The sequence below is a fragment of the Ochotona princeps genome, chromosome 6, assembly GCF_030435755.1.
Source record: "Ochotona princeps isolate mOchPri1 chromosome 6, mOchPri1.hap1, whole genome shotgun sequence".
NCBI lineage: Eukaryota > Metazoa > Chordata > Mammalia > Lagomorpha > Ochotonidae > Ochotona > Ochotona princeps.
The window spans coordinates 15560607-15588562 of record NC_080837.1 but is presented as its reverse complement, the minus strand read 5'-3'; the positions used below and the strand labels follow the sequence as shown (position 1 = coordinate 15588562).

The following is a 27956-nucleotide window of genomic DNA, read 5'->3' as shown; positions in this document are numbered from 1 at the left end:
CCGGCAGCCCCACTTCCCAGCCAGCAGCCTGCCCGTGGCCGGGCGAGCCCGCACCCTCGGGGAGACCCACACAGGAGGCAGCTGTGCCCCTTGGGGGCTCCCCTGCAGCCGGGCAGGCAGCACAGGGCAGCTCCTGGCAGGCTCCAGGCGCTCCACACACACACCAGGAAACGAAGAGCAGAGGAGTGAAAACAGAAAACACACAACACAGCAAGTCGGTTTGCTCATTGTCTTGGTGATTGGACCTTTATTCAAAATAAGTTGTCCAAAAAGGAACTGACCCTTCTGGAACAAGCACATCTGAGTTTATGCGGCGGACTTCTTGTCTTCTGGGGCCGTTTTCTTGTCAGCAGGTTTCTTGGCACCCGCTGCTTTCTTGGCCGTGGCCGCCTTCTTCCCCACCACTGGCTTCTTCGGCTTGACGCCCACAGCCCTCGGTTTCTTGACCTTCTTCAGCACCACAGGCTTCTTGTCCGCACCCTCCTTCTTGTCGGATTTGGCGGCCAGGACTGCGGCCGCCCTCTCCACACGCAGTTTGTGCTGTGACAGGTGAGGTACAAAGGTTAGGTTAGTGTCAGGTGTGACAGGAGCCCCGGCCCAGGGCAGAGGGTGCACTCACATTCCTGGCCTGCCGCAGGATGGTGTTCCGCCGCATGGTCTTGGCGTACGGGTTCAGCTTCAGCATGATCCTGAGGTTCTTCAGCGGGTTCTTCTTCAGGACTCTGCGGTGAATCTTCTTGCTGGAAGCACAGCACTGCGTCTCAGTATTGTACTTACATTGCTGAGTTCCGCACTCAGCCGCACTAAGGAGGCAGGAGCAGCGCTGCACACTAAGTGTTTTCATACCGTGGTGCCCGCAGGGCTCTCTGGATCTCTGGGCTCTTCAGGATCCGGCTGAGGTCTGTGTTGAGCATCTTGTGCATGGGCAGGCTGTAGGGAAAGCACTGACAATGAATTCCAAATCCTCAATTCCAATAAACTCCCACGAACCTCAATGTCGCATGTTAAGCACAGAAAAAAAATGCTATCAACTGAATAGAAACAGGCAAATTGTAACTCCAGCATCCAATTTTAACAGGTACATCCAAGGTAGGAAAAAAGTGGAACTCACTTGTAGTTACTCTTTAGGGAGGCAGCTTTGCGCCATGTGCCGTACAAGTCATCCAGCTTGCGGAAGGCGCTCTCGGTCCAGATGCAGAAGCGCCCCACGTGGCCCCCGGGAGCGAGCTTCAGAATGTTCAGCTTGCTCACGTTGAGCAGTGTGATTCCTTCAGAGGGGAAGGACAATTAGGGGATCGGTACTTCCACAAACCTAAGTGCAGAGATCTTGCTGCCTACCATCTAACTGCAAGCATCAACAGTGCAGCTCACTCAGCCATGAATCAGAAGTTCCACAAAATCACGTTATTTCAGAAACACGGACCATGGTGGAATTTCATCATGAAAGGCGAGTGAGCTGGCAGTGGAGAGAACATAGATCACCCAGGATTACCTGGGATGTTTCTGAAGGCCTTGATGATGCCATTGTCCTCATTGTATATGATGCAGGGGCCACGGCGCTGGATCCTCCTGCGGTTTCTCATCTTGCCCTTGCCAGCCCTCATGCGCTGGGAGGCGTAAACCTAGAGTAGCATTAGTATCCTGAGTAAGATACAATCTTTGTAATCAAGCTTCCTGAAGAAAACCAGCATGAGATGATGATGTGAAGACCAAGAAACATACTCAAGGTCACACACTGCTGTGACCGCCAGCTCCAGGGTCTACGGTTTCACTGGATGAGGCTCTCCTCTTGTGTGTTCTGCGTTGTGGTTCCAACCAAACGTTTAATATTCATGTGCATGTGTCTGCATTCAACACACTCCTACATTCCTTCATCCCTCTATCAGGTATCATACTTCATGGAAAATACTTATTTACTGTATGCAGACATCCTATTCTAAGGGACATTAGCATGTCTGGATGCCACAGAACCAACTCTCAGAGTGTCTGTTCCTCATCCTTATGATCTGAGACCATGCCAGGAATCCCGACTGTGCTGATTCAACCCACCTTTTTGATATCATTCCAGGCCTTCAGTTTCTTGAGAAGCAAGACCGCCTCCTTGGTCTTCTTGTAGCCTTCCACTTTATCTTCAACTACCAGAGGGAGCTCGGGGACTTCCTCAATACGGTGACCTGCCAAAACCAGCTGTTTGTTACCTGGCTACCCTGAGCACTTTGGAAAAAAAAAAAAAAACTCATATACGCTAAGATTTGTCAATCAGAATCTCCACAATTATCATGCTTTTCAGAAACATGGACCAATGAAGTGGAATCTCATCATTCTGACAGTTACTTCCTATTTGCAGAGCTCCTAGAGAGCAGTCGGGGTGACTCCCCACCCTCCAACACACCACAGTGCTCACTACAGTACTGAGGATGAACAGACCTTACACGGGTCACTGGGACACAAAGGCAGGACTGTCCTCACAAACCTTTTGACATGACCAGGGCCGGCAGGGCAGAGGCAGCCAGCGCGGAGCAGATGGCGTAGCGCTTCTGGGTGGTGTTCACCCTGCGGTGCCAGCGGCGCCAGGTTTTGGTTGGTGCAAACATGCGGCCTCCTCGGCACATCTAGAGACTCAGTTAAGTGTCATATTCCTTTTAAGTTTCAGTCACTTGTTTTGGAGAAGGGTCATCTTGCTCAGTGACAATTTTCGTCAACCTTCTGAACCGGCATACTGACAGCAGGCAACTGTCACCGAGAACAGCGTAAGACGCAAATTACGACATCATGGCAAGCAGCCTTCCCCTGCACACAGCCCCTAAGAAAACGTCAGACTTGGACATGCCAGCTTTCAAATCTCTAGAGCTACGCTTAACTGGCTCACCCCTAGCATTGTGGATGTAACTGAGGTCAGTATGGTGATGCTATAGGCTAACCCTCTGCTGTGGTCATAGTCCTGGCTGCTCCCGTCCGGATCCAAACCCCTGCTTAGGGCCCGGGAAAATGGCAGATGATGACCGAGTCCTTGGGCCTCCCCATCCACATGGGAGACTCTAAGGAGCATCTCATTGGCTCCAGCAGCCACCTGGGGAGTGAATTCTTGACTTTCATGGAAAACAGAATCTTTAAGCATGCATCTCTCTATATATTTCTATGCTCCATCTGTGAAGCAGGTGCAATCCATTAAACTCTGTGACAGCTGACCAACGCAACTTCTGAAGCAAAGGATACATTCCCAAAAGCACCCTGGCCGGATCTGTGGGTGCCACCGCCTCGCACCCTGGGAATTCGAGCTACAGCTCGGCCAGTACCCCAAGACTCCGCACTGGTCTGGTGACCTGAAAGTGTGGGGGGAAAATGTTAGCTTCAGATCATAATCACACCGATCAACTAAAATTATCAGAACAAGCAGCATCAGAGCATCCAAGACAATCACTGGGTTCAGAAACACGGACCAATGAATTGGAATTTCATCACCACTGGAAATCGCCCTGCCCCCCCGCCCAAGCACCAAGCCACCAAGGACCCAAATCAGTACCTGCCAGTTCACTGACGGCATAGGGCTGCCGGTTGTTCTTGCGCAGGTTCGTGTGAACAAAGTTTACGATGTCGGGGCGAATGGGGGCCTTGAACACGGCGGGCAGCGTGACATTCTTGCCTGAAGACTCCCCCTTCTCCGAGTACACCGAGATCAGCGGGCGAGCACACGCCTGGGCACGAGGGAGGGGCAGTCAGTCTCAGAACACAACACGACACTGCCAGATCACCGAGTTGGCCACCTTGGAGCACATCCTACCAGGCAGGACGCCTAGGACCAATCACTCTGTCCCACAAACTTTCCTCGACCCCTGCAGGACTCCACTCCTAATCGTATTTCCTGAGCTCAGCCCACAGGTCTTGCTGCCTTCTGGTCAAGTCTTGCCCAGAACCGCACACCTGAGCAGAAGCCAAAGGCCGCAGCTTGGGGCCACACAGCCTGGTCTGCACCCCTGGAACTTGTCAGGGCGCTGCCCCAGCTCCAGGACCCATGTATCCTCCTCTCGCCTCCCAAGCCGGTCCCCAGCTGCCTTATGCCCCGTTCGCTCCTCTTCCTGTCACATCCTAACCCGGCAAGGAGGTCCTGCTCAGTGACAATTTTCGTCAACCTTCTGAACCGGCGTACTGACAGCAGGCAACTGTCGCCGCGAACAGAGTCAGACGCAAATTACGACATCATGGCAGGCGACCTGGCCCTCCACACGTGCTGCTCCCCCAGAACCGCGAGAATCCCGGCGGCCGTTCCCACGTGTCCCCCTCGGTCCCAGCCTCCCTTCTGCTGTCCTCAGCCCCTCGTCCCGGCACCCCACGGCTCTCCTCAGCTCTCTCGGTACGGGACTCCCATCGGCTCTCCTCAGTTCCTTCGGTACAGGACTCTCGCCGGCTCGCCTCAGCCCACTCGGTCCCAGCCTCCCTCCTGCTGTTCTCAGCCCCTCGGTCCCGGCCTCCCGCCGGCTTTCCTCAGCCCCGTCAGGCAGCTCCCGGGCCGGGACGCCCACGTTGTCCCTTAAGATGGCTGCCGCCGGCACCGCAGCGCCCGCGTCCCGAGCAGGACAGCCGACGCGGCCCTCAGCTGCTCCCCGCTCCCGCCGCCGCCGCGCGCTTCTCAGCCCGAAGCCCTCGTCCTTCCCTGCCGCACGCCCCCCAGCAGGGCCGCAGAGCCCGAGCCGGCCGGACCGCACTCACCATGGCGGGAGAGCTGAAGGCCACGCTCCTCGCAGCCCGGCGGCTCCCACAGGAAAAGGAAGTGCCAGTCACGCCCGCCCGCTATGTAACCTTCCACGCGGGTCCCCACCTTGCACTGACTCCGACCGAAATCAAGCCACCAAACTTTGCTCAGATCACACAAGGTCAATCATAAATAGCGTTTTATTCCTGAACCTGAGTCGACTAAGGTATATATTACGTTTCCAAGCTAGTAATAGTGCTCAGAACCCAGGGACTCTTTTTTCACGGAGTCTTCCGCACGGAGAAGGGGCTTGATGAACTCTCGCGAGACTTTCTCCCCCTTTGACACTCCCACCACCACTGCACTTTTAAAAATATGTTTCCTCCCTCCCTAATGGAAATGGAAGGTCACGGGAGAAAGGAAGACAAGAATCTGGGAGTTCTGAGAGAAAAAAATTGAACTTGTCGGAAAAACGGAACTGGGAGCGTTGTAAAAGTAGTCCCGGCGGGGCGGGGTCGTGGCCCGTGACGTCAGCGGTGGGGCGCGCGATTCAGTTGGGAAGTGGCGGGTTCGGTCCGACTCCGGGCGCGGGATGTGGGCGCGGGCCAACCGGGCGGCGGAGGAGCTGTATGCTGGTCTGCTGCAGTGAGTCGTGGTTCCTGCCGTCGCCTGGTGTCCGGGCTCGGCTCCTGTCCCCCGGAGTGTCCCGCTTGCCGCCCCGGGCCTCCTGTGGCGCTGGTGGAGGATTCACGCCTCTGCTTTGCGGAGTCCTGGAGGAGGGCGGAGGGAGGCGGGCTGTGTCGGCCTGGGCCCCCGTGGGAGCTGGCTCCTGTTCTCCGGGAGAGCACGTCTGTGTAGATCGAACCAGTGTTGGCAGTGGAGTGCATGTGGCGTGCACAACTCTGGGATAAGTGGAGGCGCCCCCAAGAGAGGGGAAAAGCAGCTGCTAACGCCCTTGCAGACTGCCTACCGTGTCAGTGTGGTTGCCCCCGGGAGTGTCCCTCCCTACATCCGAGGAGCACCCGCTGCTTCCCACGTTGGAGCGGGGACGCAGGTGGCGGGCTGCACCTGTAGGTGCCTCGGTGACAAATCCTGGAAATGGTGATTGCCAGCAGGTGGTTGTAGCTTGGGATCTACTGATGCCCTCTAGCCCGTTGTTTCCTAAATGTGGTAAGAGTCGCAGGGGGAGAAACAACTTCCACCTGCTGATCCACAGTCAGTGCTAGGTGAGGCCAAGGTCAGCAGCCTTCTTTGGGTGTGGGTGGCAGGGACCCAAACATTTGGTCCGTCCTCTGCTGCTTTCCCAGCTGCATTACCGTGAGCTGGATCCGACCTGGAGCAGGTGGGACTGGAACTGGCCCTCAGATGGGATGCCAGCGAGGCAGGTGGCAGCTGAGCTCCCTGAGCCACAGCCTGCTGTGACCTGGCAGTGTTGCGAGGTCTTTGCTGTTGTGCTGCACTTAAACGTTGTGCCCCTCCCCCTAACCCCAGCAAGATCTCTGCTGTGTAAAATCTGTGGAGTGAGTTCTTGGCTTTCAGGATCAAGGTCTCCTCTGGGTTCACTCTCTGGGACTCCTTCTTGCCTGTGGGAGCAGGTGTCACCCTGTAATCGTTGCCTTATTCAGCGGATCCAGTCAAGTATATCTTGGGATTGGCACTGTGGCTTTGAAGGCTGAGCGTCCACCTGTGGGCAGGCATCCCAAATTGGTTCACATTTGTGTCCTGGATGCTCTACTTCTGGTTCGACTCCCTGCTTAGGACTTGGGAAGGCAATGGAGAGTGGCCCAAGCACTCCCTTGGGAGACCCGGGAGAAGCTTCTGGCTTGGGATGGCCTCAACTCTGCTGTTGCAGTCAGTTGGATTGCGAGCCAGCAGATGAAAAATGTGTCCCTCTGTGTCTCCTGCTCTGTAAAGCTGCCTTTCAAATGAAATATATACATAAATATTAAAAGACAGCCATTTTCAAATAAGATTTATTTTTATTGCAAAGTCTGATAATTCCCTCCCCAAGTGACTGCAAAAGCTGGAGCTGAACCAATCAGGAGCCAGGACCTCTTCTGGGCCTCCCACATGGGTGCAGGGTCCCAAGGCTTTGGGCCGTCCTCAACTGCTTTCCCAAGCCACAAGTTGGGAGCTGGATGGGAAGCGGGGCCCATATGGGATCCCGGGCGGGTTCAAGGCGAGGATGTTAACCGCGCTATGCTATCGCTTGGGCCCAAAAGACAGCCATCTTTAAGAATCAGCCTTGCCCCAGGCCAGCTGCCTGAGAAACACCTGTCTTGGCTTCCTTCAGGGACCAGTGATGCTTTTGTCTCTCAGTGTCTGCAGTCTGATGTGCATCTTACTATGTTAGTAGCTTAGAGCTTACCTGCTTTGGTTGGGATCACTGTTTACAAACTTTCATTTTCTTTTTTTTTTTTTTTAAGATTTTTTAATTGCAAACTCAGATACATAGAGAGGAAGAGAGACAGAAAGGAAGCTCTTCTGTCTGATAATTCACTCCACAAGCAGCCTCAATTACCAGATCTGAGTCAAGCCGAAGCAAGGAGCCTCTATCGAGTCTCCCACACGGGTATAGGGTCCCAAGGCTTTGGGCTGTCCTCGACTGCTTTCCCAGCCTGCAAGCAGGGAGCTGGATGGGAAGCAGGGCTGCAGGGGATACAAACCGGCACCCATATTAGATCCCGGCATGTTCAAGGCTAGGCTACCATGTCGGGCCCTGTATACAAACTTTCTTAAATGAAGTGTACTAATAGATGGAAGATCTCTTTCTAAAACTCACTTTCAAGTAAATAAATAGATCCTTAAGAACTGAATTAAGTGATACCTTAATTTGGTGCTTTTGAAGTAGATGTATCTTTTTGAAAGGCAGAGAGAAAGATCTTCTATCTGCTTGTTAACTCTGATGTCTGCCAAAGCCAGGAGCTCCATTTTGGTCTCCTGCATGGTGGAAAGAACCCAGGAGTTTGGGCCACCACCTGCTGACTCTAACGTATGGGTGGAAAACTGGGTTGGACGTAGTTAGCACATCCAAAGGGAGGCTTAAGCTGCTGTGCTGTAACACCTATGCCAGTTACTCACATTTCCTAGTTTTTTAATAAGGGCTCATAAAACAGCCATAGAAATCTAATCTCTGGTGCCCAGCATGTTAGCCTGGTAGCTGAAGTCCTTAGCTTATATGCACCAGGATCCCATATGGACACTGGTTCTGATCCCGGCTGCTCCACTTCCTTTCCAGTTCCCTGATTGTTGCCTGTGAAAACAGTAGAGGATAACTCAAAGCCTTGGAACCCTGCCCCCGCATGAGAGACTCTGAGGGGGTTCCAGCCTTTGCGGCCACCTGGGGAATAAACCAGCAGATGGAAGATCTTTTCTTTCTGTCTCAGCTTCTTTCTGTAAAATCTGACTTTCCAATGAAAAATATATAAATCTTAAAAAAAAGAAAAACCTAAGGCCTGAATCCTTAAAGTTGCTTTACCTTCTTGGTTATGCACCTGGTATGTGAAAGATCCTTTCTCCAGCATCATGTTAATTGTGGTACAGTTGGCAAGATAGATGAGATCAACAGTAACCCCATTTCCATAGCCACCTCTGTGAAGCCATCGGACCCACTTGTGGACTGCTGCCTGCAACCGCTGTCATGAGTCTCTGTTCTTTACATCATGTCATTTTCTCTTTTTTTGTCCTACTTTTTTCTTATTGAGGTCACACAAAATTGAAGTGATGTTTTTAACTGGTGAGTTTAACAGCACAAATGATTGTTCTGTTTTTCAGGAAATTTAATGAAGAAAAGAAAGGAATATCTAAGGGCCCATTTATCTATGAGGTATGAGCCATTTGTTACTTTTAAGAAAATATTGATTTGCAAGGCAAAGTTGTAGAACTAGCAAAGGAGGGAGGGCTGGATTCTCATGGAACAATGCAGGTACACCTTTCCCTTATCAAACCCAAGGATCAGATGTATCCAGGCCCAGTTACTGATATTCCCCTGTAGGTTTTTATTTTATTTTATTTTTTAGCTTTTTAATATTGTTTGTATAGGTGAGAGGGATGCATGCCTGTATGGGCCTCTGATTAGGGTGGGGGGGTCACATGTTTTAGTCTTTTTTCTCCTGTGTCTGCAGGGGAGGAGGGGAAGATGGTCCTTTGATGATGCCCTAGAGATCCCGAGGTGGAAAAGTGTTCCCACAGTGTTACTTGAGTGGCTTTGATAGTTCTGAAACATTGTTGGTTTCATTGCTCCCAGGTTGAGGAAATCTTTCATTTCCAAGATGTATGGTTTGGCAAAGTCCACCTTAGTGTGTCCACAGACTCAGGAAGATGCTGCAAAGCTTGTCCAGGAGAACTGTCCTACCTGTTCTGCTTTCCATCCTCTGATGAAGTAGTTGACATCCCCTGAGCTGGTTGTCTTGTCCCTCATGTGCATCTGGACATGCTGTCCACTGCACAGGCATCAGCAACTGAGGAGGCCCAGTCCCAGTGCACTCTAAGGTTGGACCACACATCCTGTGATTTCTCCCTGTGACCAAAGTCTGAGTCCAGCAATCCAATCAGGGAGTCCTCCCAAGAGACCTTACCTGGTGTGACCTCAGACTCTTACGTGTGCCAGCCAGTGCAGGGTCAGGTGCGGTCTGTCACCTACACCAACCAGCGCACATACCAGTGGCCACAGCTTGATCAGTTCTGCCTCGGCCCTGTATCTCTCATGAGCCCATGGGTGCTGCAGCCCAGCCTCATCCTTATGCATTATTTTTGCTTGTTATGGGTCAATTTTGTAGAGCCGCTGATTCAGGGTACCACAAATGAGGCAGCTTAGTGGAGCAGAAGCTTTTTCTCTCCCAGTATTGGAGATTCTAAGACTGTAATCTAGGCGTGGACAGGGCCGTGCCTCTCCTGGAGGCTGTAGAGGGCTCCTGCCACTCACCATGCTTCTTCCTGGCTCTGGGTGATTCCCAGCAAGCCTTGGTGCTACCTGGCTTGTAGACACATCTGCTTAGCTCCCTCCCTAGCACACAGCTTTCTCCTTGTGTGTCTAGGTCTCTATAATCTTTCTATCCTGACATACAGCAGTCATTGGATTTAGGGCCTGTCCTGTTCCAGATAGAATCTTCTCTTAACTTGATCACATCTGCAGAGGTTGCTTCCAGATAAGAGCGCATTTCATAGGAGCCAGAGGTCAAGACATCTTTTTAGATGGCACACATCAGTCCTCAAATCTCAGATGAAAATAACCTAGTGTGCTTGGCCCTCCCACCTCAGGAGTCAGCCTGGGAGATGAAGTGTTCCAGGAAGGAAGGAGATTTGTCATCAGAGATGACAGAGCCTCATCAGTGAGCAGATATACAGGCCCTGAAAACACTCAGGGTGCAGATAGAAGTGATGGAAGGGCAAACGTGTGTGTAGATAGGGTGTGTTTGCAAGGCGTGTGACTGTCGGGTTTCATCTTAGCAGAATTGAAGATCCAAGTGTTGAGATCTGTGGATTTCACACAGTGATGCTGGAGCTATGGGCCTAGACAGCCAGAGTATCGCTGTATAAAGCCACTGAGCAAGATTGTTTCTGGATATCCAAAAAGATGCATTTCTATTTGGATAGATTTGTTCATGTGCCTGGAAAAAGATCTGGTGGAGACAGACCAACCAGTAACGGTGGTGAATGAGCTGAGTTGTAGAATTATAGTGATGTAAAAACAAAACAGCAACAACAAAAGGAAACTTCTTTTAGCGATGTCTAGAAGCTTTCTACAACAAACATGCATTGCAGTTGGAATGAAAAGATACGTAGGTCTTAGCAGGTGATGAAGTTCTAAAGTTGGGTAATGCAGTCAGCACAATGCTTAGTGAGGTGCTGACAGAATGGGCCTACCAGGAAATGCCATGAGTCGGGAGGGTCTTTGCAAGGCCAGGTGCGCTACAGGGAGGCCTTGAAGCAGGGAGCTGCATTTTCTGAACCTGCAGAGGAAGTTGTAACACGGTCTCACTCAGCTTCCCTCTTCCAGTCCGTTTGCATAGAACCGCTCTTAGGTTTGCAAGTATGTATGAAAAATATATGTGAGAGTAACATGGTTTATCATCTGTTTTGAACAGGCTGACGTTCAAGTACAGTTGATCAGCAAAGGGCAGCCAAATCCCTTGAGAAATATCCTGAATGAAAATGACGTTACATTCATTGTGGAAAAAGTGGTAAGTCATGCTTGGGCTTTAAGATGGTTTATTTATTTAAGTGAAATTTATTTATTCATTTATTTATTTAGAAGGCAGAGGTACAGAAGCAGAGATCATCTGTCCACTGGTCACTCCCTAAATGACCATAATGACCAGGGCTGGGCAGAGCTGACACACAAGGAGCCAGAAACTTCAGCAAGGTTTCCCACATGCATGGCAGGAGCTAACGTACTTGGGCCACTTGCCACTGCTTTTCCAGTTGCTTTAGTAGGGAACTGGCTCAGAAGTGGAGCAGTCAGGGCTCAGACCCATGTGAAATGCTGGTGTTGTGGGCGGCCATTTAATTTGTTAAACCGCAATGTTGGTCCCAGTTGTTTGATTTTAGGTTATACTATTTTATTCCTTAAAAATACTCTCTAACCATCCTTTTCTTGGGGTTGTGCTACTGTCCAGTGAATGCCTAGTAAGGACAGTACTGCTAACACCTACACCTACACCTACACACCTACACCTGCACCTACACCTATACACCTGCACCGCCTGCAGCTATTGCCTTAGTGGTGAAAAAAAAGTACTCTTAAACATATGTTGTTTTAGCAGCACTAGTGAATTCTTTCAAGAGTAACAAGTATGGTCTAATAGAAATGTAATGTGAGGCACAAATGTAATATGAAAATTTCTGGTGGTCTCATTAAGAAAAGAAAAAATATGAAGTGATCATTAAGCCGACTTCTTTTGTTTGCGGTTCTATGAATTTCTGCACACATATCAGTTCTTGTGATCACCAGGATCCAGAATAGCTCCATCTCCCAAGAAAGCGGGTGCACAGCATTCCTGTGTGATGACAGCCTCCTCCAGCCCCAGGCCTGGCCCCCTCTGAGCCCTTCTCTCACTGTGGTGTTTTCTTCCCCCAAGTGCCATGTGTGGACTCCCACAGCATGGATGTTCACCTCATGTAACACCTTTAGGACTCGCCCAGTTTCTCAGGATATCAGTAATTCATTTCTCTTCATTGCTGAGTAGTACTCCTTGATGTGGGCGTGACATTATTAACATAACAGAATTTAGAAACCAAATAGTGATGTGCAGGAAATGTTCATGCCTGTTCTTAGTGGGACTGGCGGAGCTGATAGCTCTAGGAGGAGGGCGGTGCATCCATGGTCACAGCTGAGCAGGAGGGTCTTCCAGTTTGGAGAATGGAAATGTCCACATCTGGGCACCTCCCACAGTTTTCTTCTGGCATTTTGCTTTTAGCTGGTCATTTTAGCCACATTAGAATGCTTCTCTCTCTCTGTTTTTCTAAAGTTTTATTTATTTTTATTGGAAAGTCAGATATACAGAGAGGAGGGAGAAAGAGACAAAAATCTTCCATCTGCTGAATCACTCCCTAAATGGCCACAACAGCCGGAGCTGAGCCAATCCAAAGCCAGGGGCCAGGAGCTTCTTTCAGGTCTTCCAGGCGGGTACAGGGTCCCAAGGCTTTGGGCCGTTCTCGACTGCTGTCTCAGGCCACAAGCAGGGAACTGCATGGAAAGCGGGGGAGCTAGGACACAAACTGGCACCCATATGGGATCCCAGCGCATTCACGCGAGGACTTTAGCCACTAGGCTACTGTACCAGGCCCAGGAACGCTTCTCTTTCTAAGGGCGTAAGATGCCCCCTTCACCAGTGGCCACTAAGGGCAGTGTCCTCTGTAGGACAGTAGAAATGCTTCTGATGACACACTCTGTTGGTACAAAAGTGTGTTTGTGGCTATAGTTCTTGTGTAACCCAATCATTTGTGCTGAAGAGTAGAAAAACGAACAGCTTATGTCCTTTGTAATTATCTCCTAGCATAGTGAGGACTTGGCTGTTGTTTGAAGTGGTCTTTTATTTGGCTGAATAATAAGCAAATATTTTTAAAGCCTTTAGAAAAGGAAGAGACGAGTCATGTGGAAGAACCACAGCCTGAAGAAACTGCCATTTCGGATTTCTCTACTGGTGAAAATGTGGGGCCCCTTGCTTTGCCAGTCGGGAGAGCCAGGTAAATTCTTTCTCAGTGTGGGGGAAGGGGAGGAAGGTCCTGGTACACGCTGGGGGACAACACCCAGCTTCAGCTTTCCAAGGATGGCTCTTCTGGAAAGCCCATGCAGAACCCAGCCACGACCGGGGTGGCTGCAGTCCCTTCCCCCAGCCCTCTCTGCCCGCTCATCGTTGCTGTACCATAGTTTCCCTTGTGTTTGATCTGGGTCCCCTTCAGTCACTTTTCCTCCTGGCTACCAGAGTAATGTTGATAAAATTAAAACCAGGCTGTATCACTTCCCTGCTTAAAATCTTAGTGTGTCTTCACTGCCTTCATGACAGAGTTCCCTGTTTCTCCAGTGGTCCTCCTCCCCCAGGGATGTACCCAGTGCTCACTGGAAATAGGCAGGAGTAGTGTGCTTTTTTTTTGTAAGGTTTATTGCAAAGGTTTATTGCAAAGTCATAAATAAAAAGTTTTATTGCCCATATGGGATCCTGGTGCGTTCAAGGTGAGGACTTTAGCTGCTAGGCCATTGCACTGGGCCCTTTTTAAAAATTAATTTGTTTTGACAGTCTTTACATAGCTGATTAGGGCACAAAGGATCAAGGGCTACAGGAAAGTGGGTAAGACCTTTGTTTCTATAGTATTATTCCTTTTCTGTATCTGGTGTAAGGGGGGAGATAAAGGGAGAAGCCCCACCTACCCTCCCACCATCCCAAGTCCCCGGTTGGGGCATGCTCCGAGGGTCCTGCTCAGGTGGTTTTGATAGCTGAAACACTTCTGAATTGCTACCAGTCTTGCCTTTCCAAGCACAATGAAATCGCTGCAGAATCCACTGGTTGACATAGTCCACTTATGAGTCTCTGTTTGCCCAGACTTTCACTGCCAACACCTGGCTGGGGTGATTAATTGATGTGCTGTGTCTGCTGTTCTCTGTTGCGGTACTAGGTGTCCTCTGCAGCCTTCAATGGACTGCCATATTCTCCATGTGCACCTGGATATGCTGTCCACTGCTCTGTCTGAGCCTCAAAGGAGGCTAAATTTTTTTTTTTTAAGATTTATTTATTTTTTATTACAAAGTCAGATATACAGAGAGGAGGAGAGACAGAGGGGAAGATATTCCGTCCAATAATTCACTCCCCAAGTGACCGCAACAGACGGTGCTGTGCCGATCTGAAGCCGGGAACCAGGAACCTCTTCCAGGTCTCCCACGCGGGTGCAGGGTCCCAAAGCTTTGGGCCGTCCTCGACTGCTTTCCCAGGCCACAAGCAGGGAGCTGGATAGGAAGTGGAGCTGCCGGGATTAGAACCAGCACCCATATGGGATCCCGGGGCTTTCAAGGCGAGGACTTTAGCCACTAGGCCACGCTGCCGGGCCTGAGGCTAAGTTTTGACACCCGCACTCCATGGTCAGACCATGGAACTTGCACTTCTTTTCATGGTTGGGGTTCTGAGATCAGCAGTTCAGTTGGAGGGATCCCCAAAGAAACTTCGTGTGAGGTGATCCCAGACCTGATTCTTGTGTGTACATTGCCAATATCGGGTCTGGCACAGTCTGCCCCAGTCAGCTTATGCATATGCTGGTGGCCACGCTGCTGGGTCAGCTCTGCTTCCAGTCCTGTCTACTGCACAAACCAATGGGTGTAGACTCCAGCCTGATTCTGCCCAGCACACACTTGACCCTCAGCAAACCAGTGGGAGCTGCAGCCTAATTGGAGCGACCTGCAATAACCTCCACCAGACTCACCCCCAGCCCTGGTTCCCGTGCCCACCAGCATGCACAGCAGACCTGTCCAGTCTGTCCCACATCCCACTCAGCTCTCGTACATGTCGATGGGCACTGAAGCCTAGTTCAACCCCACCAGCCTCACTATCCAGCCTATTCACATGCTGGTGGGTACCTTTCTGTATAGCCACTGATGCCCCAGTCCTGGTTTTCATGCTCTCCAGTGGGAGTGATAATCCCAGCGGGAGATGCCCAGTATTTCCCTCCTAGACCCATTGCCACTCCAGGATCATGCACTCTCCAGGTGGTTCTGCAGTTTAACTTGACAGAATTAGCCCCCAGTGCCAGCCTCTGCCAGCTCATGTGGCACAGCCCAGTCAACCCTCACCCACTCTGATTTATGCTTGCACCAGTAGGAGCAGTCAACCCAGCCTGGCTTTTCCCTGATCCAGCTCACATGAGGCCCACAGGTGTTGCAGCCATGCTTGGTCTGGTCTTCTCCCATCCCAACTCATGCTCTCCAGTGGGAGTGGTGGTCTAGCAAGGGAACCCTCCACATTTCCCTCACTGGTCCTGCCCCCTCCCCCTGGTTTTTACATTTGTTGGTTGGATATGCCGCCCAGTGTGGTATGGCCTCTCTCACCTTGGTTTTTACCAATGGATGCTTTATCCTGGCCCGGCTCAGCACACCCCCAATGCCAGCTTATGCTGGTGGGGGTTACAGCCTAACTCATCCCACCAGGCACCCAATCCCAGCCTTACCGTGTACTGGTATGTGTTGCAGTCAAACCTGGCCCAACCCACACTCTGTTCTGGTGTTCGGATGCACCAGCGGGTGATGTAAACTGGTTCAGTCTGGTCCGCCCCTAACCTATGCCAAATGTATGCTGATGGGTACCTTTTCTTGGCATGTCTGAGCTGTTCCCTATCGTGGTTCTTGTGCTCACCTGCAGGGACTGTGTCTTTACAGAGGGGTTTCCCAATCTCCTCCATCAGAACCTCTCTCTAATGCCAGATCTCACACATACCGGTGGGTTCATGGGCCATCCCTGTTTAGTCCACCTCCTGTCCTGGCAGTAACTGTGGCCTTTCCTGACTGGCCTTCAACCCCTTCTAGTTCTTACTGTTGGATGTTCCAGCCCAGCCACAGCTCATCCATGCTCACACATGGCTCAGTAGAGGCAGAGACCTAGCCTAGTCCATCCTACATCTACCCTGGTCCTCCAGAGCACCAGATGGTGCTGGAGTCTAACCCGGCTCAGTGTGCCCAGTCCCAGTCCACACTTGTGCTAAGGGACACTGCAGCCATAGCCAGACCAGAACGCAGCCTCCACTCTGGCCCTGGCACTCACCAGTGGGAACGCCAACTCAGCCAGGGTGTCCTCTTAATTCCCCAACCAGGCTTGTTCGCAGCCATAGATCATACACATTCCTGTGGTTGCTCTGATCCAGCTTGGCATAGCCCTTCGCCTGTCTTGGCTTTTGCCTTAGATACTCATGCAAACCAGCAAGAGCCATGTAAGAGCCTAGTTCAGCATGACCGGAGCTCCAGCCTGATCTCTGTTCCTGCTGCTAAGCTAAGGGTTGCTCAGCCCCACCCAGTCCACCCTCTTCCACAACCAACCCACACATTAGCCAGCCGTTGGAGCTACTTTGCCCAGCTTGCCCGACTGCCAGGTCAAGACTATGTGATTGTCAGTGAGAGTTATGGCCCACTAGGGGAGTTTCCCAAGCTCCCTCACTTGACCCACTCCCAGACTCAGATCTCATACATGCTAATGGATGTTAGGCCTATGCCCAGCATAGTCTACCCCTCTATCCTGGCCTTGTAATTAGCTGGTGAACATTGCAGCCTGGTCCACCACACACCCAGTTTTAGAATGTGCATTCGGGTACTGCTGCCCTGACCTGCCCAGATGGTTGTTGGTTTCTTTACCCATGAGTGATGGCAGGTTCCATGAATCACCACCCCCAACTCTTAAGCTAACCAATGGGACTTTTATTTCCACAGGGTTGGGCCCATTTATCCCTCGCAGAATCTACCCCCAGACCTGGTTCTTGAGTGCTGGTTGGTGTCATGACCCTTCCTAATGTGACCCGTCCCCTGTTCTGACACTCAGTCAGGTACTGGGATCTAGCCCTGCCAGACATGCCCTCAGCCGTAGCTTTCATGTGGGCTGGCGTGTGGCAGTGAGTGATGTTGTGCACTAACAGCCCATCTCAGGACTCCCATGTGGACTGGTGAATCAGTCTGACCCAAACAGATCTTACGGACTGTCCCCTCCAAACCACCAGGTCTCAGTCCCCACGCTTGCCAACAGTTTCAGTGACCCTGAAGCTGGGAGTGACATTGGATTCATTCCTCACCTACACTCACATTGGCCTTATCCATGGATGTCTCTACGCAGCAATTACATACCAATAAACCCTAGAGCTCGCTGCCGGACGGCCAGTAGACAGAGCCTCGCTCCACTTGGCACTCTGGCCTCCCAAAAGCTCAAGACTCACTCACCATGAGTCCATGGTCAGAGGCCCAAGCATTGGGTCCAACCTGGCTCAGGTAGCCTTAGCAGCCACCACATTACTGAGGATTCCTTTTAGCTGAACCCCACGGTCAAACACCCACCCCCTAGGTACCTTCTGCCACAAGGTAGTGACAGCAGGGCCAAGAGTAGTATGCTCTGTAAGATTTAGTTTAGGGCTAGCACCATGGCATAGCATGTAAAGCTGCCGCCTATGATGCCAGCATCCCGTGTGGTTGCCATTTCAATACCCCAGCTGCTCCACTTTTGAACCAGCTCCCTGCTGGTGCATCTGGAAAGACAACAGAAGATGACCCAAATACTTGGGCCCCCTCACCCATGGTCCAGGTCCTGGTTTTACCTCGATCCAGCCCCAGCCATTGGAACCATTTGGATAGTGAATCAGCAGATTGAAAATTTTCTCTCCCCCATCCATTCTCTCGCATCATCTCTCTGTCTCCCCTTCTCTTTTCTCTTCACTCTCCATCCCTCTAACTGTGCCTTTCAAATAAAGAAAGAGAAATCTTATTACAGAGAGAGAAGGAAAGATACATCTGCTGGTTCATCCTCTAAATGGCTACAGCGGCTGGGCTGGGCTGGGCCAAGCTGAAACCAGAAGCCAGGAGCTTCTTCCACATCTCATGTGGGTGCCAGGTCCGAAGCACTCAAGCTATCTTCTGCTGCTTTTGCAGTTGCATTAACAGGGAGCTGGGTTGGAAATGGAGCAGCCAGGACTTGAACTGGTATCGTATGGGATGCTGGCATTGCAGGTAGCAGCTGAAACTGCTGTTCCATGACATTGACCTATGTTTCTGTTTTTGTTTTTTAGGATTTATTTATTTGAAGGGTAGAGTAACAGGTTTACTTGTCAAATGCCAACTGTAGTTGGTACTGAGCCAGGCTGAAGCTAAGTCTGTCTGCCTTCTCATGGGGGTTAGTGGAAGTTGGATTAGACACAGAGCAGCTGGTACTGTCAGGCACTTTGACAGGAGCTACAGGCATCACAGGCAGGGCCTTAGCCTCCAGTACCATACTGCCCAGCCCAGCAGGGGAGTAGTTTCTGTTGGTAGACGAAGGAGGGGAGCCCTTGGCATGTAGTGGCCTGTGGTGTGACTGGCGAATGTCCTGTAGTGCCTAGAGATGTCTTGCCAGTGAGGAATCACTGCACCCGGCATGCCAGCGGGGCAGCTCCTAGGAGTCCTGGTGCCTCACTTCCGGCCTTCCCACCGTGGGGACCCATGCAGAACCAAAAGGCCCTGCTGCCAGAGTCCTGGCGTTCTGCAGCTAACACTAGAAGAAAATTACTGTGCTGGGCCCGGCGGCGTGGCCTAGTGGCTGAAGTCTCGCCTTGAACACGCTGGGATCCCAATGGGCGCCGGTTCTAATCCCGGCAGCTCCACTTCCCATCCAGCTCCCTGCTTGTGGCCTGGGAAAGCAGTCGAGGATGGCTCAATACTTTGGGACCCTGCACTCGTGTGGAGACCTGGAAGAGGTTCCTGGTTCCCGGCTTCAGATCAGCGCAGCACCGTCCGTTGCAGTCACTTGGGGAGTGACTCATTGGACAGAAGATCTTCCTTTCTGTCTCTCCTCCTCTCTGTATATCTGACTTTGTAATAAAAAATAAATAAATCTTAAAAAAAAAATTACTGTGCTGGCGGTTTTGCCCTCTGGATGCTTCAGAAAGTTTCTGGCTGCAGCTAAATCTGCTCCTTCATAGTGCCTTGATTTTAGTCCGCTTTGTCCTGTTCCTCCTCTGCCCGCGACTTGCTGTGTGTTGTGTTGTCTCCCACCAGGCTCATATGCGCGAGGCACGTGCTTGTCTCTGCTTGGCACTCCGTTTCTTCCTGCCTCTTAGTCTTCCTCTTGGGATTACTGTACTTCCTCTTGAAAATAACATCCCTTCAAAATTCTATCCTCAAACATCTGTTGCTAATAAATTCAGTTTTCATCTCCCTGAGAAATACAAGTTCAAACTGCATTTTCCAGTAACTTTTAATTTTGACGCACAAGTACTTTCAGATTTACAGAAAGTTACAAGAATAACACAAACCTCTGTGTAGCATAGTTCAGATTCATCAGTTGTTTGCATTTTGTGGCAGGTACAAGTCATTTTCTTTGTGTGTCTGTGTATTTATATACACAAAGCAATTTATAGTCGTGTGTCTAAACATGCTTTATATACTTAACAATGTGTATGTTTAAGATGTTGCTTCAGAAAGTTCATGGAAAATATGTATTGTAAAAAAAACTGCATGGATTTCATAATTTTTTGGTAACGAAAACAAATTGATCTGAAATATTTTTCTTTTAATTTACTGAATTTGTTTGAAAGGGAATAAAGGAGACAAAACTCTGCCACCCACCAGCTCACTGCTCGAATGCACACAGTAGGCAGAGCTGGGACAGGCCACATCCGGAGGCCAGGACCTTGGGCCTGGTCCCCCATGTGGGTGGCAGAGACCCAGCCACTTGCCTCCCTAGGTGTGCGTTAGCAGGAGGCTGGGGCTGAGAGTGGAGCCCAAGGTTGGACCGAGAGTTTTGTGGGATTTAGGCCTCCCACCTGGCATCCTAACCCCCACGCCAGATTCTTATTCCCAACTTAGGTTTTCTTTTTCTTTAATTTTTTATATTTATTTGAAAGGCTGAGGGAAGCCAACAGAGATCTTCCCGCCTGCTGCTTCACTCTCCAGGTGCCTGCCATTCTCTGGGTCTGGGCCGGGCCAGAGCCAGCAGCCAGGAGTTTCGTGGGGGTGTCCTTCCTGAGTGGCAGGGACCCAGGTACGGGGTCTGTTGCTCACTGCCTTCCCAGAGGCACATTGGCAGGAAGCTGGAGTCCAGCCCAGGCACTGTGGTGGGGGTGTGGGTGCCCCGAGCAGCTTCCTAACAGCTGCACCAAATGCTTCAGATTGATCTTTTAATTCCCTTTCCCATGAACTTTGAGATTCCCTTGTGTAAGATGTGAATCACATGTGTTCTTACATATGTACAATACATCTAAGTATTGTGTGTGTGAATATAGAGCAAACATACCTGTTTTAAATTGACAGATTATTAGAGACATTATGTTCCTTCCAGCAGTAAATATTTCACTGTATATTTCCTGATATCAGGTACATTGTCTCGTACAACTGTAGAAGAAGGATAAAAATCTGGAAACAGCATTCGCACCTGTGACTGACTGTCCCAGGGAGCAGTGGCGGCTCTTGCCGTGCTAACAACTGCCTCCTTACTAGGCCCCTGCCCTGCTGCTCCAAGTCCCTGGCTCCAGGGCTGCTCTCGGTCTCACCTTTAGCATATGCACATGGATTTTCCTGGTGAGCCCTTTTGCTGGTCTTCCTCAGAGTGAAGTTTATCTTGATTTGCATTTCTCCACTTGGCTTTTCTCTTTCTGTGAAGTCTCTCAGGATATCTTTTTAAAAGAAGAATTCTTGCTGGATCAGCAATGTCCCCTGTAATTTGTTCTATTCTCTTGTGTTTTCTTTTTTTTTTTTTTAAGATTTATTTTATTTTTATTTGAAAGATATACAGAGAGGAGGAGAGACAGAGAGGAAGATCTTCCTGCATTGACTCACGCCCCAAGTGGCCACAACAGCCGGAGCTGCGCCGATCTGAAGTCACGACCCTGGAGCCTCTTCTTGTCTCCCACATGGGTGCAGGGTCCCAAGCCTTTGGGTCATTCTCCTCGACTGCTTTCCCAGGCCACAAGCAGGGAGCTGGATGGGAAATAGGTCTGCCAGGACATGAGCTGGCACCCGTATGGGATCCTGACGCATGCAAGGCAAGGACTTTAGCTGCTAGGCAACCGTGCTGGGTCCTATGTTTTCTTTTTTCTTATGTATGTATGTATGTATGTATGTATTTATTTTCCCCTTGCATTTTCAAGGCAGTTAATCGGGTTGTACACCATGGCTCACAACCCTAACATGACCCATTTGAAGATCGATCGGCCAGTTACTGCCCTCCCTCCTCTTTGGGCAAGATGCGACAGTTCAGATCCTGAAGGTACCTGTTGGCTAGGAGCTGAGCTTGTCAGCACAAATGACAGCACCACAGGGGTCGTCCTGTATGTGGTCACTTGTAAAGGTGGGTACTCTGCTATATGTGTAGTTAACTGACAAGTGCTATGAGGAAGTGAAAGCAATGGTTTTGACTTTGCTTTTGGCCATGAGTGTACGCTGGTGTGTGCCTTGCATCCACCAGTAAGCCTCCCAGGAAACAGAAATAGCTCTTTAAAAATCTGAGCAGGAGTGTTAGGGCTTCATTTGATTTTGTGTGTGTGTGTAGTTTTCGTTGGAGGATAAAAACACTGCATAGAATGATAATATCATTGGTTATTGTATTTATTTGAAGGGCAGAGAGAGAGATTTCTCATCCGCTGCATCACTCCCCAAATGCCCACTGCAACCAGGCCATGGCCTGTAGGAATACAATTTTAGTTGCCCAACTACTTGAGCCCCCTGCCTATTGCTTCTTAGGTGTGCATTAGCAGGAAGCTGGCATCAGGTGGAGCTGGGACTTGAATCCTGGCACCTTACTAAGCCCAGCATTTGTAATTTCTTTTTTAAAGATTAATTTATCTTGAAAGATTCACAAAGAGACTGGGAGAGACAGGTCTTCAATCTGCTGGTTCACTCCGCAAACGGCTATGATGGGCAGAGCTGGACTGTTCGAAGCTAGGAGCCAGGAGCTTCTCCCAGGTCTCCCACATGTGTTTTGGGGCCTAACCACTTGAGCCATCCTCCATTGCCTTCCCAACCATTAGCAGGGAGCTGGATCAGAAGTAGAGCAGCTGGAGTTCAAACTGGTACCTATATGGGGTGCCAGTGCCACAAACAAAGGACTAGCCTACTCTGCTACCACACAAATATCCATGACAATGTAATTCTAATATCACAGTAGGTATTTAATTCTATTTTGTTGGTGGTATTTATCTTTGTTCTACTTTCATTCTTTTATAAACATTCATCTATGATTAACTTCAACAGTTATTAATGTTATGGTACCATCAAAATTGAATAATTATTTTCTTTTAAAAATGCCCTACAGCTGAAAAAGGTTATCTGGCAAATCTTGAACACCTAAAAAATTTACACAAGAAAAGGCATCACGTATCTGCTGTGAGTATTTCTCTTCTACTCATTCTGTTTTCTTCAAGCTCTTGCCTTCCTCTGTTTGCAGGTTGAATATCTTCTCATCCCCGGTATGACCACATACTTTCCTGTAGAACCAAATTGTTTGTGTTGATTTTCATATCAACGATGACTGAAAATAGTCAACTTTCAGTGTCCGTGGGAATTGATTCTAGTACCCAATCCCGAATACCAGAATCTAATGAGGCTCAGTCAGTTAGAGAAAACAGTGAAATATTTGCATATAGTCTGTATGGATTAATTGTGTCTAGGTTACTGATAATACACAAGGCATGTAGACAGTTGTTAGCACTATTATTTAAGGATAATGACATGAGAAAAACTGTGTACTTGTTGAGTACAGATAGACTGAGTTTTGAGTCCACAGATGCAGAACCCAGAAACATAGAACTGAGTATTCATGCTTTGCTACTTGAACTAAACTTTGTGACTTAAAAGATTTGTTTCACTTTTCCATTGGAACGAAAGGATGGAATATGGTACCTTTTCTTTTTTCGCAATAGGAATCAAAGTAATATTTTCTTGTGTCTGATTTTTTTAGTTTGTTCTAAAGGCAAGGAAAGAGAGAGAGATATGGAGAGAGATTGAGATCAGGATCTTCCATCCGCTATTTATTCCCCAAATGCCTGCAATAGCCAGGGCAGGCAGCCTGAGCCGCCACCAGGTCTCTCGTGCAGGTGGCAGGCATTTAGTTACCTGAGCCATCACTGCTGCTGCCCAGTGTGCACTGGAAAGAGGCTGGGTGGGAAGTGAAGCCAGGATTCGAATCCATGCACTCAGGCCTGGGATGTGAGTGTCCCTCGTAGCAGGTTACACACTCTGCCAAACATCTGGCCCTCAAAGAATGTGTGTGGTGAGCATTTGACTACGTGAAAGCTTTGCTGATTGTCTGCTGGGTGCGTTCTTTCCAGGTCACAACCAAGGGCTTTGCCCAGTATGAGCTCTTCAAGTCCACTGCCCTGGATGAGACCATCGGCACATCACACACTACGATCGTATTGGATATCTCCTGGAGTCCTGTGGATGAGATTCTTCAAAGCCCTCCGCTCTCTTCAGCTGCGACTCTGGTAGGAGGGGCCCTTCCCGTCACAGCTGGCCCTGAAGACCCCCAGTGTGCATGTGCTTGCCTGTGGTTGGTGCTGTGGGCTTCTTGGCCTGGGAGTGGCCTTGTGGCTAAACAACTCTGAAGGGCTAGCCTGGTCCCTCCAGTCTCACCACAGTGGTCAGTGGAAGTTTGCCCGGCAAGCTGAATGAACTATCAGTTGTCCACAGCCCTGTGCTTCCGGGACCTAAGAATTTTCTAGGAATTAATAACATGACATCATTAAATTGTCTCTGCTGTTTGTAATAATGTAAACAGTAGTCTCTACTAAGAAGTGCTTATTAAACACAAAAAGGGAAAAATATAAAATTGCACGTACAGTAGGAACTCAACCATTTCACAGAAACCTGGATCAGTAAACACTAACTCCATCAGGATGATAGGACCGTGAAAAATTACACTGTGGATGTCATTGTTTCCTTTAATAGGAATGTATGTGTGAGGGTACTTCTGAAAGTTTGTGGAGAAATGGAATGAAAAGATAACTTTGTTCTGGCGCAGAGAACTGCTGGCCATGCATTGATTCTTGCCAGGCTCCCCATGGTCTTTCTGAAGACTTGGGCATATTCACATCTGCTTTTTTTTTTTTTTTTTTGCCTTTTTTTAAAGGTCTTCAGTTTCTAAAGCCGTGTCCCCCTGATGAGGACATCATGTTGTTGGTTTAAAATAGGGGTCTGATCATATTTCTTGGGGGCCTTATTTCTGGTGTGTGCTGATGTCTAGTCGTTGGTGACTCTTGAGAGAATCTTGATTTCCATTTCTCCTCCGTGCCCCCCTGAAGTTTCAGGGGCAAGAGTGGCCATTGCTTCAGGAGGCTGCCACTGGTTGAGCTGGAGAATAAGCGCCACTGTGGCCCAAGTTTAGGTTGCCCCACTGGGATGGCAGGATCCATAGGATCCCTGGGTGGGAGGTTCAGAACGAGGTGTTGGCTTTGATTTCTCCTTTCATCGGTGCTTAATGGTTGGGAGCTTTCGCTGTGTGGCTGCTATGAGATGCAAAGGCCTATGGGACTACCAGCCAAACTGACAGACTTTGTAAACTTTTTTAGAATATCAAAGTGGAGTTGGGAGAGCCCAGAGGTCGTCTGAATCATCTCCACAGAGAGCTCAGGTTCCTCCTCGTGAGTATCCTTCCACAGTTCCTGATGTTCTCCAACCTCAGCACTTTATGACAGTGTTTGCTGGTAGCGTTTTTTAACTTTGCATTCTTCAAAATGTGTTCCAGATGTTACGTGGCTGTTAGATACTCATGATGGTTTGGGCAGTTTACTTTCACTTAATGTGGTTTATTTATTTATGTACAAAATAAATATATAAAATAAATAATAATAAAGAAGCAAGCAGCTTACAAGGGCTGGCATTATGGCATAGCAAGCTAAACCTCCACTGAAACTCCATCATTTCTCATCCAGCTCCCTGCTAATGATCTGGGAAAGCAGTGGAAGATGGTGGAAGTACTGGCGCCCCGGCACCTGTGTGGGAGACCTGTGAGAAACTGCTGGCAACTACTCATCTGCTTTCTGTGGTGCTTTGTCCCTGGTTTCTCACTAAGCAATATTCTGCTGCCTAGACATAACACATTTAGTTAGCCCATCTCAGTTATCTCTACTAGCTGTGGGGAGTGATGCCATCAGCACTTTGGTTCAGATGTCTTCACACCTTGGCTGAAGCCGCTCTAAGTCTCAACTTTTTTTTTTTTAAGATTTATTTATTTTTATTGCAAAGTCAGATATACAGAGAGAAGGAGAGACAGAGAGAAAGATCTTCCGTCTGATGATTCACTCCCCAAGTGACCTCAACAGCCAGTACTGCGCCGATCAGGAGCCAGGAGCTCTTCCAGGTCTCCCACACGGTTACAGGGTCCCAAGTCTTTGGGCTGTCCTCGACTACTTTACAAAGCCACAAGCAGGGAGCTGGATGGTAAGCATGGCCACCAGATTAGAACCAGCGCCCATATGAGATCACGGCGCATTCAAGGCGAGGACTTTAGCCTCTAGGTCACCGCGCCGGGCCCTCTGAGTCTCGACTTTTTGAGGAACTGCTAAGCTGTATCTTATCCAAAATGGCCACAATTTACATTTCTTTTTTCCAAGATTTATTTATTTATTTATTTTTAAAGATTTATTTTTATTGGAAAGTCAGATACGCAGAGAGGAGGAGAGACAGAGAAAAAGATCTTCAATCCAGTGATTCACTCCCCAAGTGGCTGCAACAGCTTGAGCTGAGCCAATCTGAAGCCAGGAGCCAGGAGCTTCTATCGAGTCTGCCACACGGGTGCAGGGTCCCAAGGCTTTGGGCCGTCCTCTACTGCTTTCCCAGGCCACAAGCAGGGAGCTGGATGGAAAGTGGGGCCACCAGGACACAAACCAGTGCCCATGTAGGATCCTGTGCTGGGCCCTTTTTTTTTTTTAAGATTTATTTACTTATTTGAATGAAGTACAGAGAGAGAGGGAAAAGGGGGAACCAAGCCAAAGCCAGGAGCCAGGAGGTTCATCTGCATCTTCCCATGTGGGTGTCAGGAACGCAAGCACTTGGACCATCTTCTGCTGCTTTCCCAGGTGCATTGAAAGTGAGGACAACTGAACAAACAACTGGTGTTCCTCTGGGGCGCTGGCATTACAGACTGGGACTTGACATACTGTGCCACAACACCAGCCCCACCATTAACATTTCTACCCGCAGTGTTTGTCACATCTAATATCTCTGTGTCTTTGCCAACCTTTGCTATTGTTTGTTCTTTGATAATAGCTACGATGCAGTATCATTCCACTGCAGTTTTGATTTGTATTTCCCGGATGGCTGATGAGGAGGAGGAGCTTTTTGTATGCTTATTGACTGCTAGTTCTTCTTTTAGCTTCATCTCACACCTTGTACTCCCATTGAACCCCTGACCCTGCCAGCCTTAGCTCCCAGCTTGCAGAAGCTCCCCTGCTTCACATTCTGTCACCCTCCAGTGGATGCATCCTGGTCTACCTGGCAAACACTCTTGCCCTCCTGCTGGTGAGCACGCTGACATCTGGGCCTCCGATGGTTGCGTAACCCCCAGACCAGCTATGCTGCTGCTGAGTGCCACCCTGCCCTTCTCAGAGTGATCACCAGAGATAGTGGTGGGTCTACTCACCTGTCAGCTTGGTCATGTACTTTTCCTCCCCACGAAATTTACAGTGACTGTTGTGTCCCAAGTACAGTGGTCATCTTGGTACGTTGTAAGATCCCTGGATGTTCCAACTGGCGTTGCCTGTAGTCATATTTCCCACCATTCCCTAGGGGTCTATTGTACCCTGGCTGGGATCATCCCATGCTCTCCCCACGCTGCAAGCCAGGCAAGCCACATGTCACTGGCAGCTGGGCTCTCACGTTCCCAAGCCCATCTCTCGTGCCCTTTTTAAAATCTGTGTAGATCTATACATTTATTGTGTTTTTGTATGAGCTCCCATTCTGTTTCACATTGTCTGTTTCCTGCTGATACCACTTGCACTGTCTGTCCCTAACCAGTTACCAGTGTCTTCAGGGCAGGCCCAGTGGCCTCAGTCCTGACCCCTGCAGCACCTGGGCTCATCTTCAGAGCAAGTGTGCTGGCTGTGTATCCTGGCACTGCTCGTGACCAACCATTTGACCGGGACTGAGTGATTTATCCTCCTGATCTCAAAAACAGCAGCGACTCTCTCTTAAAGTTTTGTTAGGATTAAATGACATGGTTGGCAAGGGACTAACACTCCAGAATGTTAGCACGGTTAATGATATTCTTTTTTTTTTTTTTTTCAAAGATTTATTTTAGTTTATTGGAAAGTCAGATATACAGAGAGGAGGAAAGATAGAGAAGACCTTTTGTCCAGTAATTCACTCCCCAAGCAGCCACAATGGCTGGAGCTGAGCCGATCCAAAGCCAGGAGCCCAGAGCCTCTTCCGGGTCTCCCACACGGGTGCAGGATCCCAAGGCTTTGGGCTTTCCTAGGCCATAAGCAGGGAGCTGGATGGGAAGTGGAGCTGCCGGGATTAGAACCAGCACCCATATGGGATTCTGGCACGTGCAAAGCAAGTACTTTAGCTGCTAGGCTCCCATGCCGGGCTTGGTTAATGATATTCTTAAGCAACTTACATTGTGTTTTCTGCTAACAGACTCCTGGGCTTTGTGCAATTTCCCATAGGTTTTGGCTGATGGCATGAGGACTGGTGTCACCGAGTGGCTCGAGCCTCTGGAAGCAAAAGCTGCTGTGGAACTTGTGCAGGAATTTCTGAACGGTATTCGTTTTTATCATTCATTCTTGGTTATTGTCTGTGTTTTGTTTTGTTTTTTAATTGCACTTCGTCATATTAAAAGAGAAAGAGAGACGCAGAGAGAAAGATTTTCTACCCTCTGGTTCACCTTGCATGTGGCCACAATGGCTGGAGCTAAGCCGATGCAAAGTTAGGAGCCAGGAGCTTCTTCCAGGTCTCCCATGCGGGTGCATGGTCCCAAGGCTTTGGGCCATCCGCTTGTTCCAGGGCAACAAGCATGGATCTGGATGAGAAGTGAACCAGCCAGGATACAAACCAGTGCCTGTATAAGATCCTAGAGCATGAAAGGCAAGAATTTTAACCACTAGGCGCCGTGCCCTGACT

General features: G+C 49.5%; 2 protein-coding genes and 6 non-coding genes across 10 annotated transcripts in view; 2 read left to right on the top strand and 6 right to left on the bottom strand.

Moving 5' to 3' along the window:
• Positions 1 to 227: 227 nt before the first annotated feature.
• RPL4 (ribosomal protein L4) lies at positions 228 to 4850 on the bottom strand. The gene is made up of 10 exons (XM_004577959.3): positions 4708 to 4850; positions 3524 to 3695; positions 3217 to 3323; positions 2474 to 2612; positions 2050 to 2174; positions 1493 to 1622; positions 1112 to 1268; positions 847 to 930; positions 620 to 740; positions 228 to 540 (listed from the first exon to the last, which is right to left on the bottom strand). Exons 1-10 carry the CDS (start codon positions 4708 to 4710, stop codon positions 307 to 309), a joined length of 1272 nt encoding a protein of 423 aa, XP_004578016.1. The 5' UTR covers positions 4711 to 4850; the 3' UTR covers positions 228 to 306.
• Positions 1379 to 1447, bottom strand: LOC118759321 (small nucleolar RNA SNORD18). Its single transcript, XR_004996118.1, has one exon. It is a non-coding gene; the product is annotated as a small nucleolar RNA SNORD18 (small nucleolar RNA).
• Positions 2256 to 2327, bottom strand: LOC118759319 (small nucleolar RNA SNORD18). Its single transcript, XR_004996116.2, has one exon. It is a non-coding gene; the product is annotated as a small nucleolar RNA SNORD18 (small nucleolar RNA).
• On the bottom strand, positions 2680 to 2778 carry LOC118759351 (small nucleolar RNA SNORD16). The gene has a single exon (XR_004996143.2). It is a non-coding gene; the product is annotated as a small nucleolar RNA SNORD16 (small nucleolar RNA).
• Positions 3396 to 3467, bottom strand: LOC118759320 (small nucleolar RNA SNORD18). The gene has a single exon (XR_004996117.1). It is a non-coding gene; the product is annotated as a small nucleolar RNA SNORD18 (small nucleolar RNA).
• LOC118759352 (small nucleolar RNA SNORD16) lies at positions 4107 to 4205 on the bottom strand. The gene has a single exon (XR_004996144.1). It is a non-coding gene; the product is annotated as a small nucleolar RNA SNORD16 (small nucleolar RNA).
• A 418-nt stretch (positions 4851 to 5268) lies between the features above and the next one.
• Positions 5269 to 27956, top strand: part of ZWILCH (zwilch kinetochore protein) — a 72567-nt gene continuing 49879 nt past the window's right edge. For all 3 annotated transcript variants that reach the window (XM_058665643.1, XM_058665644.1, XM_058665642.1), the window contains exons 1-9: positions 5269 to 5335; positions 8465 to 8516; positions 10777 to 10872; positions 12759 to 12877; positions 20987 to 21186; positions 22150 to 22220; positions 23165 to 23320; positions 24404 to 24475; positions 27503 to 27596. In XM_058665643.1, coding sequence (XP_058521626.1) covers positions 5283 to 5335; positions 8465 to 8516; positions 10777 to 10872; positions 12759 to 12877; positions 20987 to 21186; positions 22150 to 22220; positions 23165 to 23320; positions 24404 to 24475; positions 27503 to 27596 — 913 coding nt within the window. In that variant the 5' untranslated portion in view covers positions 5269 to 5282. The remainder of the gene's footprint in view (positions 5336 to 8464; positions 8517 to 10776; positions 10873 to 12758; positions 12878 to 20986; positions 21187 to 22149; positions 22221 to 23164; positions 23321 to 24403; positions 24476 to 27502; positions 27597 to 27956) is intronic.
• Positions 11274 to 11422, top strand: LOC118759371 (U4atac minor spliceosomal RNA). Its single transcript, XR_004996163.2, has one exon. It is a non-coding gene; the product is annotated as a U4atac minor spliceosomal RNA (small nuclear RNA).